Genomic DNA, 12,478 nt, shown 5'->3' with positions numbered 1-12,478 from the left:
GCGCCTCGCTCAGCCAGTGAGCGGGAACCGGTCTGTATGTGGGATCCGAACCCTCGGCGGGAGCGCTGCCGTGCTTCCCAAGTGGCGCACTAGCGCAGTGCGCCACCGGGCCAGCCCCCCAACCTCCCTTTAACATTGCCTTCAAACTCCTTTAACTGATATTCAGTAACTGATTTTAAAAGGGGGTATACTTTCAGAACAGAATTGTGCTACATCTATTAATAAAAAGAACTTTTACTGAAATTAGTCTTTTTATTTAGTCCAATTATCAAAATGTCAATAAAAGCCATGTGTAAAAAATATTCCAAAGTGTTTTAATATAACTTTTTCCTACTGAATGTTTCATTAGTAGTCAGACAGAGTATGGGCTTACTGACATCATTTCTCAATATGATTTCTTTTATTAGTTGATATAATTCATTTAAATGATAATTAGAAAAATAAGTTTTATTTACTCTTTCCAGCTTTCCTTTTCTCTTTCCGAAAAAAAAAAAAAAGTAATAAACCCAATTCTTTAAATCTAGGCACAAGCTCCACCCCAGGCTGCTCAATGCAATTTATGGAGTAGTCCAGAATTTCTAGCTCTACCATTCTTTAACCTTGAATGGGACAACATGGTTAATAATATCCTACACACAGAATTTCCAAAGTAATCTGGTCCCTGGTATCATTCTAGGCAATCCTAGTTTAGTCAGGTGTTGCAGTCATCCTTACATTTGTGGCTATAATAATGGTTACAATAACAATCATAATAACTTCCAGCTGCCTTGGTGATATTATTTTTAAATGCCATAAAAATGCCATAAAAAGTCTTATCTCATTTCATAGTTGAGGAAAGAGAGACTTGATGATGGTATATACTTGCCTAAAGACACCAGCTAGTAAATGGTAGGCTTGACTTTGAATCCCCAGATTTATGAGACTCCAAAACTCACACTCTTTCCTTTTACCAAACTCAAGCTCACTCTCCGTAAGTCTCTATTATTAATGCTACCTTGCAGAGGCATTCTATACTGTGAAACCTCAATAAGAGATTATACGCACTCCTTCAAATAGTAAGAAAATAAGCCAGTGAAATTATTACAGACCAAGACAAATAAAATAACCCCCTCTCTTATAGGTAGTCATGGAAAATTAAACTGTTAAACATACAAAAGTTCTGAAAAAAGAAACCCGAGGAAAACTAGAACTAAAGGAAAATATGTACCAACAATGTGAGGGGCCCATCATGTATCTGATTTTAATCATCACTAATGTCATTTTCAAAATAATTTGGTTAGTTCTTCTTAGTGTGATAGGATCTGGTTCATATTTTTCTAACATAGTAGTAGAAAAACAGAATTTTAACACCAAAAGTATCCAAGCTAGGTGAGTAACATTGATCTTAAAATAATGAAAAATATAATTTAAGTAAGCTTTCATTTTAAGAAATACAACAATAAAAGAATTATTATGATATAAATATATTGTGATACTTACAAGTAATACTAACCAAGAAGGACCTTATCCCAAAATCACAGATTTGCTTCCATTTAGCATGAAATTTTGATGTGATCCCAGGGATCATGATCTCTGCTGGAACATAGAACTGAATTGAATATGTCACAAAAATGCCAAAGGAATACAGAATTTTCACTGATTGATATAACCTGGAAAAAATTCAAAATGTAGTTATTTTTTAATATGAATCTAGCTTTCCTCCTTTTATTTTTAATGTTAAGATAAACAAGAAATCCAAAACACAAATTCAAGCCAGAATTTTATTAACTAAAGCCAACTGATCTTCACTTATTGTTGTCTAGATAATATGGACAACTCATTCTGACAAGCCTAGAAGCCTTGAATATGGCATGCAAAGGTCTGGGTCATATTGTTAGAAAAAATTCCTCTAGGGCTAAGCCAAAATTCTGAAGGTTAATGTTCCGAAACTTCAGCCCCATGAAAAACTAATGTTTCCTCAACTCTCTTTTAAAAAATTGAGCATACCATATGTCTTTGAAATCTTTAGTCATACCCTCAAGTGATCTATATACAGAAGAAAAACTTCATAATAAATAATGTTTCCTCAACTCTCTTTTAAAAAATTGAGCATACCATATGTCTTTGAAATCTTTAGTGATACCCTCAAGTGATCTATATACAGAAGAAAAACTTCATAATAAATTCTGAATTATAGTTCCTCATGCTTGAAAATCTTAGTAGGTATGTCACTTTCAGATATGTCATCAATCTCAAGTTCAAAAGGAAGGCATCTAAATGGTTTCAACTTGCAAAGTTCTCTAAATTATATGTACTTCCTATGTTAAAGTCATATTAATAAGGGAAATAAAATTGTTGCATTGTGTGGCAGTGGTGGTGTTATCCGAGTAAACTTATCTCTTTGATGCCCAGTGCTTCAAAACAGCACAGCAATGTTCAAACAGTTCTATAAATATTTTTACATTTCTATATTGTAGATAGAATCCTTTCAAAACTCAGAATACACGTCTTGATAAAGACTTTGATAAATTTCCTTTGTCTTGCAAAAGAAGACTTTTAAATGTTGATAATGACATGAAGAGAAAACGTAGAACCCTAGGACAGAGGAACATTGGATTACAGATAGTAAAATTAATGTGTTGTATTTTTAAAAAATATTTTAATATTTTACAACAATCAAAAGAAAAACCCAATCACTCTTGTATTTAAGAAACAAACTGGAGAGGAGACTGGATCGAATGTGCTGCATGCAGCTTCGGGCCAGTAATTAACACATATGTTCTTTTTCAACAGAAACATCATCGATAACAATCTTACCACTGAAGAATTTTACTTTCCCACCTAATAGTCCTGTGCATGGGGAAGAGTGTTTTATTTTTAGGGAAAAATTCAATAATTTCAAAAGGATATAAAGTATTCTACTTCTGGTAAAGAAAAACCTCAGCACTAATTAGGCTTAAGCTGATTTCTTAGGTCTTAAGAGCTAAAGTAGCAAGGATAAGAAACAGTTCTCTAAACTATGGCCAAGCAAGAAGGAATTTAATAAATCTCCTGCTATAACATATTCATCATAGAAGTGAGTAAGAAGAAATTAAAAAGCTGAATGAAAAGAAACTTGAAAATACTACAAACAAAATTAGAAAAGAAGAAACTCCTTAGGGCTAGAAACAATAAAACTTTGATTTTAAAATTAACTAAGGATGTATTTCTCAGCTTGAGGCTTAAATTTTAAACATAAATGATCAAGTTACTAAAAATATGCAAAAATAACCAAAAGATTCCTGTTTTGTATACTCTGACATATAATTGTGAAGAATTAACAATCTGTTTATTATTAGTTTAAAAGAAGAACATTCCTTTTTTTCTAATTATATTTTAACTTTCATGTTTTTAAAATATGGTTACAATATATTTAAAAATAAAAATACTTCATTTTGCATATAAGCACAATTAATTTTTGATATAAAACTGAAGTTATTTAAGAATCTGGTTATTATTAATACCATTCAATAATAGTAATTATATGCAATTACTATTTGGTGTTACACAGAATAAAAACGGTAAATAAAATGGTTTGGATCTTTTAGAAGTTGGTGTGCCCACTCATCATCAACCAAAGAAAAGTAATAGAGAAATAAGAGGGTGTCTAAAAAAGTGCTTCAGTTTAAAATCAACTGTTTCACTTTTACTTCTCTTCCATTTCAAAACCCCACATTCCTATATTTGGCAGCTATTTTTTCAACCACTCTAAACTATTTTTCTCTACTTAACTTTTCTGTGGACATTATCAACCTTTGTTCTCATTTTGGTTTTAAATAAGCATCTGTGGTAAGCGTCCATTATGAACTAAAGTTTTAGAAATTAAGAGAGTTGAAAGGAAAACTTTACCCAGAAAATTTTCCTTCTCTAAAGAATAAAAAAACTTTCTTCAAGTCATGGGAATGTGTTTGAGCATATATAAGAACATAGATGTTAGTTTAAACTAAACATTTAAAGAATGTTTAGTGCACATTAAAAAGCCTTTTAAAACTCTTCACTGCCAAAGCTCCTGAGAGTTAGAGACTACATTTATTCTTCCCTGGATATCCCTCCCATGCATTTAGTAGATGATTGATACTTATCAAATATTAATTAAATTAATATTAATGATCAGAAATGGGTATGACAGGTAATTCTTAGAAACTACATCCATTCAATATGACAAATAGTAATAATACTTCAAAGAACAGAATGATTCATGCTTAAAAACAAAACTTATTACACTGGTGGCAAAGAAATTTAATATCTTAGTAAAGGGCAGAAATGTATTTTTTAATAATTATTTTGCAATATATGAAATCAGATTATCGGTGGAAAATAACTCATTGTTCCAGTGAAAACTTGAGCTTTGAAAACACAAGATTTCAAAATTTGCAATGCTTTTACTCTTTTCCCCACCAGCTAACAAATCAATACTTGGCCAAAATATTCAGATATGAATATCTTAACATTTTTAAAAAGCCAACTTGGGAAGGAAGTTGTTGACTGATTCTCTTTCTCTCAAGGTTGAATACAGATATGACCTGACAACTCACTTTCCCTCTTCTACCCTTCATGATATACGGGTTGATTGAGCATTTTTTAAAATTAAAGTGAATCCATATTAAAAGAATCCATGTTTTACTCTTATACCTGATTCAAATTGGAACAACCTACAATTTGTAGTCTTTTAAAAAAAAAAAATCTAACAAGGAACTGTAAATTTATAGGTGGTCTCCTCTGAGGATTATGAAAAAATTCTAGATTATACAAATAAAGAAATCACAATAAAAATTTTAAATGTTTAAACCATAAATTTATGAACACACCTCTATCATCAAATATTGGTAAAGTATATCTATAAAATACATAAACTAGGATTAACAAACTCATATTCACCTACCATACATCTTGGGGAAGATTTAAAGTTATGCTGCCTTTGATTTCATCACGGAAACACATATATCCTAAAGTAGCTAATGTTACATACAAGGTTGTAACAATTCCCATGCCAATATTCAATGCTTGGGGAAAGCGTTTTGATTCTTTCATTTGGTTTTCCAGTGGAAGGACCTAAGAAAAGAATACAATTCTTTTTTTAAAGGGAACATGATATATGCAATTCAAAAACAACATTGCCTCTCTTATACATATTGGTCTTTTTATAGTCTATATGCAAATTTTTTCCTTTAAAACAGCACATATGATTGTTGAAGTATGTTTCTATGTGCTATATATTTTTCACACTACACATTTTTAAATTCTTAAAATAAAAAAGATTTAAAATCAACTCCTGGCAAGCAAACCTGTCATTAAAAAAAAAAAAAAAAACATTTTATTTTGGAATAACTTTAGATTTACAGAAAAGTTGCAGTGATAACAGACAGCGCTCCCATATGCCCCTGACCAACTTTCCCCTACTGTCAACATTTCACATGACCACGGTACATTTGTTACAACCAAGAACCAACACTGGTACATTACCATTGACTAAACTCCAAACTCATTTGGGTTTCATTGGTTTTTCCATTAATGTCCTTTTTCTGTTCCAGGGTCCTATCCCGGATACCACATAGCATTTGTCACCATGGCTTAGTCTCCTCTGGTCTGGGATAGTTTCTCAGTCTTTCCTCCTACAGTTCATTATCTTGACAGTTTTGAAGAGTTCTGTTTAAGTAGTCTGCATAATGTCCCTCTTTTAGGTTTATCTGATGTTTTCCTCATGACTAGACTGGGAGTATAGGTTTTAGAGAAGGATACCACAGAGGTGAAGTGCCCTTCTCACCACACATGTTATTAACCTGATTTACCACTGCTGAAGTTAATTTTGGTCACTTGGTTAAGGTAGTATTTGCCAGCTTTCTCTGCTGTAAAGTTACTTTTTTACCCCCTCATCATACTCTGTTTATTGAATGAGTCTCTAAATCCAGCCCATACTCTGAGGACTGGGGGGATTCGCTACATCTCCTAAAGGGAGTAGTATCTACACAAATTATTTGGAATTCTCTATAATGTATTTATCATTTATTTATATTAACATGAATTCATGTACATTTGTTTTATACATTGAGTTATAACACAATACTCTGTTATTTATTTTATTACTCATGCTGTTCCAACTTTGGCCATTATGAATTCTATCAGGTTGGCATCTGTGAACCTTTGACATGCCTCCATTCTTTTTTTTAAGCACTTCCTTACTTTCTGGCATTTCAAGATGCTCCAGACTCACCTCAAATTTCCTTGCTTCGGCCCTACAATCAGCAATTTTTCCAAAGAACTTTGGTTCTTTTGCTGGAGAATGGTATTTAAAAATCAAGATCTGGGAGTTGGGTAGGCTTCTTTTTACTGTGGTCTCACTGCTTGCAGGTCTCTCAGGAGACAGAGCTAGGAAAATCCTCAGATGTTTTTGACCATGCGATTTGACCATACAGTGAAAGACACTAAGTAATAATAACAGCAAGTATTTGCTGAGTGCTTACAATGTGCAAGGTATTATTCTAAAAACTTTGTGTGCAGCAGGCAGGCAGTTCTCACAATAACCCCATGGAAGGATAACTCGAATACCCCCACATTTTATGTGAGTAAGTCAGCCCCTTATGCAAATATTAACTGTTAATTGTAGAAAAGAGAACAGAGAGCAATTTGAATGCTCTGGAGATAATGCCAACCTGAAGTATGGGGCTGTGGTCAAAAATGGTCCTAGTGCAGATAGAAAAGTAGAGCAGGAAGGAAACTAATGTTTCCTGAGGCTTCCTCTGTGTCACACACCATTATAGCTGTTTTACATATAATCTCCTTTATGAAACAGATTTGAGAAATATGAAAGAAGAATCAACGTGTCTTATTTACTGACTGGAACAGGGAACCAACAACAGAATAAAAAGAATTAATCCAATGTCTCAAGCTGAAGCAACAAAAAGTAAAACTAAAAGAAAAAGAAATGAGAAAATGAAGCTGGTTTTGGATGTGGAAGTATATGTCACAGAGATGTTGAAGTTGAGATGTCAGAGAAACAACACTTAACTGAAAATGTCCAATAACTAACAAGAGCTCACTAGTTAAAAACAGAAATGAATATCTGCAGGTTTGTTTGCAACAGTGATAAATGGAGTTGTGAGTTTATAAGAATTTACTAGAATTCTCTAAGAGAGAATTCAGAGAGAGCAAAAACCCAAGCAAAATGACATAAAATTGTCTTTTAGATTTATTTTGTCTTGGATCATATAAATACACGTTTACAAGCGGTTTTGCTCCCCTACCAAATCATCACACTATGAAACACAAGTTATAGAAAAGAGTAGACAGTAATATTCTACTTTCCCCAAATCTACAAATTTAGGCTTTAAATAAACTGGAAATATCCTGAATGGAAATATTTAAGATCTTAGAATCCTCAGGATGCTTGCATCTCTTGGTATTAGTTTTACGATAACATCGTTTCTCAAAACAAACAAGACATGCACAAATCTAAAGGGAGAATTTATATTTGACTCTTTCTATATAACACTAATTTTGTAACTGTTTCAATGCCCTTCAAATAATCTAGTCTATAAAATATGATGTTTGGGATATGCTTGAATATGCGGTATATAGATAAAACAAAACTGGCCATGAGCTATTATTTTTGAAGCTGAGTGAAGCTTACATTATACTACTCTCTAAATTTTGTACTGATTTGAAATTTTCTACAATAAAATATCAAAAATGATATAGTCTAATTTCCTCATTTTACAGAGAAAAAATAAGAGAATTAGACAGCCTACGTGATATTCTAAGATTAAACTCTTGGTTAGTGAAAGAACTAAACTATAATTCAAGTCTTTCATACCAAACTTTGTGTTCCAGGAATAAAGAAAACTGAAACAAAAAATAAAGAAATTGTGTTCCAGGAATAAAGAAAACTGAAACAAAAAAGAAAAACATGCATTTTAAAATATAGCTTCACTATATAAATCTATGTGTTGACTTACAAGTTTAAAAAATAAAAATAAAGACTTAATTCTTACCACTCCTATGCCTTCAAAAGCAAATACAGCAGTACCAAAAAAAAGTGGGTATTTCTTCCAACCAGCAACTACTGGAAGGTTGTGGGGATCTGGCATATTCTAGAGAAAGAAAGAAAAAAATAAGACAGATTACATCTTCACTTATTTGAAAGAATATCAAATGAAAGAGCAAAATTACATACTTCTGAGTTTCACAGCAGCAAATGTGGGTTATAAAAGTGAATAATTCTTTCAATAAACACTAAGCATCCTATGTTAAACGTAGCCAAACTGTTAGGATTGCACTGCCAAAGCGATTGTTTCCCTCATGCCCACACATTCCTGAGGGAAATATTCCTGATTACCTGTTTCCACCTGCAAGTCCCAGGCTGTGCACACTGGGTATGGCTCCTGTCACAACAGGGAATATATAAGCATACTCAGGGTCTGAGCTGAGAGACATACAGTCAGTCATCAACTACCACTGCTGGTGCCTAACAGAAATTCATTCTCCACTCTATTTCCATTACTCTTTCGGTTCTCTAAGATACCTGGTTCCTGACTTTGGCTTTCTACCTCAAAACTCTGCTGCTCCCTAAGGCAGTCTCCTTCTGGTTTCAGTGTTTACTCTGCCCTGATGGTTGTCATTACACTTATTTGTATATAGGGGCCCAGACTTTTTGGCTTTGATTATTTGGTCCTGCCTCTTAGCCTTGTTCCTATTCTCACTAACTGGACAATATCACACACTGCACATCTTGTTCAAGATCTCTGGCTCCGCAACGGCCACTTCTTCCATATACCCCAAGTCTGGCTCCTACTCTCCTCGCCATCCCGCATTCTCTGCCTTACCTGATTGGAAGCAGAATTTTTTAAAAGAAGAGGATGGACAAAGCAACTGAAGTATGGAAGCCCATGGATAATTTGTGAAATAGAGAGATCTAGAACATCTGAAGCATAGATAGAATTGTATGATATAATGATGATACGTGACTAAAAGCATAAGTTAGATTCAGAATGAAAAGGGTATTAAAAAGTTTGAATCTTCCACTAATACTAAACTGTTATTCAAAGTAAGCAGGATGCTATTTCACTTCATGTATTAGCTGATGCTGTTCCCTCTACCCAGGGAACCTCCTTTTCTACTCTACTAACTCTTCAATGTTCAGCTAAGGGGTCATGAACTCCATAAAGCCTTATGTGATCTTCCTGGCTATCCCCTTCCACTCTTATGTGCTATGAGAGACGCTACAGGTCTTAGAATTCAGAGAGAGGAAAACATGAAACACAGACCCATCATGAGAGTTTGTAATGAATTACTAATGGATATTTTACAATAATTGCCTTGGAAGTAATACATAAGGTGGAATACATCAGGAGAGAACAGAAAAGGGATTCTCAAACTTTTGGGGGTCCCTGGCCCCTTTGAGAAATGAAAGCTATACACCTGCTCAGCGGAAAAACACATATATGCACACAGAAACAATAAATCTTATGAACAATTTTAAGGGATTTGTAGATCTCCTGAAGCCCATCAACAGATTCTTATTAAGGAATTAGGTTAAGAATCTCCAAACTATGGATAATGTAATCAATTGAGGTTATAGGATGTGCTTCAGATAAAGGGGTTACAGACTAATGCAGTGGCAATGGACTGAAGTGGCGGCAGCAAATAAAGGTTCCTAGGTGAAAGAAGATTACAGTCTATATACCCATCTCTTGTGATCGGTTCAAACTTTAAAGAAATAAACAATATATTTACTGAGTTCTTTGTTTCATATTAGGCATTGTACTAACAGCACAATCCTAAATCTCACAGTAATTCTCACAGGGTAGGTATTAACTGTCTTCTGAAGTACTGTCACAAAGTCCCAGAAGCATATTTACCAAGATTCAGAACGAGATATGAGCACAAGGCCTGGTCTTTCAATCTCTATGTCATATACTTTTCTAATTAAACTGTATCCCTCAAAAGAAAACCATTCACTGATTGTCTACAGTGTGCCATATATGAATTAGGGGATGTTTATATATCATTAGTTTTACCTCAAAAGTAAACAAAAATTTTTCTTATATAAGAAATATGTGACACTTAACTAAAAACATGTTATACTTACCCTAACAACATATTGGTAAATTATTACAAGACTGACAGCCATGGAAACGTTGGCAAGGAATGAAAGTACAAACAGATTCTTTAGCTCACGAATGAAGACCAAAAGAATTATAAATGGGAGAAAGCAAAGCATGTATATCCTTAGGTCAACACTTCTTCTGTCACATGGATTTGATGAATTGGTACTGTTTGAAACAAATACATTACTGTCCAGGAATCCTTCATGAACCTATATAGGATTACCAGAAGAATAAGAAAGAGGGGAAAACTTCCATCAACTTAGAATCTTAAAAGAATATACAAAGAAAATTATAATCTATATACTCTATGAAAAATTCCTATGATATACTTTATAATAACGTATTTACATTTTTTCAAGATATTCTGGCTTCCTAGAAACATATATATCAAATATAAAGATAATGACACTTTGCAAGATACTTTCTTTTATTGTACTGTGAAAATAAAGTTCATTAGAAAATTATGAGGATGGATTTACTAATTTACTTTGAAGCTTTGTGATTATCAGGCTCATGACCCCAAAGACACAAAGATCTGCTTTTGTCGTCATCAAAATTGGAAAAATACTTGTCTAGAATGGCTATTGGATATTCTCCTGTGGCTGATTTTCTTCAGAAAAAGAAACAAGCTCTAAGTACCTCTTAGAAATATACAGTATTCAAAGTAAAATTTAAAAACCATAGCCTAACTTTAGAATTTTTATAAAGCAATCGTTTGTATATTATCATCACTATCAATAAATATTTATTAAGGATCCATTACATTCATGCATGGTCACATGCTAGACAGTAATTAAATTTTTGCTAGAGCAAAAAATTTCTACAAACTTTACCTTAAAACTTATTCAGCCACTTCTATAACCCAGTTTTCAGATTTCAAAAGAAATACAATGATTTATTGGCTCCATATATTAAAAGCTGTCTCTGATTCAATTAATCACATAATCCAATCTACTAAAATAGAAATGAAATTGTAGAGGACTTTAGAAACAATCTTAAAATCTTACAGCAGAGGTATAATTTGAATACCAGTGAAACCTATTTGCCCCCGAACACTGTACCCTCCTTTGAACACACCGATATTATAAAGTCTCTGCATACATTTATTTTTAAGAAACAGACCCTGTAATAATAATAGCTAGTAGTTTTTGAGTACTTTCTGTGTGTCAGGTACTGAAGCACATGTTTTATAAACATCTCATTTAATCATCAAAATGACTCTATGAAGTTGGGGGTAGTATTAATATCAATTTATAGTTGAGGAAAGTGAGGCTTAGAAAGGACAGAAAAAAAAAAAAAACTCACATATTAACGCCAGTAAAGTGGTGGCTCTAGAATTCAAAACCAGGCCTTAGACTCCTGAATCCAGGTTGTAACAGTGACATACTAACCTGACCAAAATACTGTAGCCAATAAAGGGTGGCCCTGCCAAGTGGCCTCTACCCTGACATCTCTCTCTAAATTTAGTACTAAGAGGCCAACAAATCAGAAGTTTAAAACAAAATTCTAATTTGATTAATAATTTAAGTGCTTCTTTACTTTAATTTTATACTTATAATCTACGGTAAGCAACGTTCAGTGTCACTACAAATTTACACACCATCTTAGACTGCAGGAAATATATCTACTAGATTTTTAAGTTATATACTGGATTAAGAAACACTCAAGTTACACCATGCACCATTTAAGAAATGCATAGCTCACATTTATCTTACAATTGGGCAACTTTATATTTTATTTCCTATAATCTGAAATAAAAGCAAAATTGGTAATTCACTTTACGTGGCTTTTAAGAACATGTTCCACTGTTGACTCAATTTTCTCAGTAACCAAATTATTTAGAACCAAGTACTTCTTATCAAAGCAGTACTTCTGATAATTAGATTAGATAATGATCAAAGTTAAGCTTTAACAAGGATACCTGGCAAGAGAATAGAAGTTATATAACCAATTTTTAAAAGGGCACTTTGAATTATTAGGTACTTGGGAATTTAAAATTAATTCTATCACAAATCTCTTATAACACTTTAGCATTCTTTGGCAGAACGATGGCTATAAAAATTTTCAGGATTAAAAAATAAAATAAAATAAAAATGTAAATACATACCTAGAGCAAGATTCAGGTAAACATTTGAGTCCTTTGGTGCCCTCTAGAGACAGAGATTGGCTATCTAATAGGACTTCCTATGATCTCACATGTTTACCAAAATGTAAAACACTGAAATAAATATTATAAAATAAAATTACTAAATTCAGTCTTTTCCATTTAGAGCTCAAATTTACTACAATCCACTACTTATTAGTTTTTCAATGATTCGGTAATTTAATGGTTAAAATTCCAAAGGCAGATTATGTTC

General features: G+C 33.0%; 1 protein-coding gene across 2 annotated transcripts in view; it reads right to left on the bottom strand.

Moving 5' to 3' along the window:
• Positions 1-12,478, bottom strand: part of SLC36A4 (solute carrier family 36 (proton/amino acid symporter), member 4) — a 35,521-nt gene that overhangs the window by 13,343 nt on the left and 9,700 nt on the right. The window contains exons 4-7 of one of the 2 annotated variants that reach the window (XM_008590885.1): positions 10,103-10,330; positions 8,007-8,105; positions 4,901-5,070; positions 1,480-1,649 (exon numbers count right to left, since the gene is read on the bottom strand). In XM_008590885.1, the coding sequence (XP_008589107.1) occupies positions 1,480-1,649; positions 4,901-5,070; positions 8,007-8,105; positions 10,103-10,330 (667 nt within the window). The remainder of the gene's footprint in view (positions 1-1,479; positions 1,650-4,900; positions 5,071-8,006; positions 8,106-10,102; positions 10,331-12,478) is intronic. The other variant, XM_008590886.1, reaches the window with a different exon arrangement.

Source organism: Galeopterus variegatus, unplaced genomic scaffold (assembly GCF_000696425.1).
Source record: "Galeopterus variegatus unplaced genomic scaffold, G_variegatus-3.0.2 Scaffold6426, whole genome shotgun sequence".
Classification (NCBI taxonomy): Eukaryota; Metazoa; Chordata; class Mammalia; order Dermoptera; family Cynocephalidae; genus Galeopterus; species Galeopterus variegatus.
Note: the sequence above shows the minus strand (reverse complement) of the source record. Positions and strands in the feature narration are given on the sequence as shown.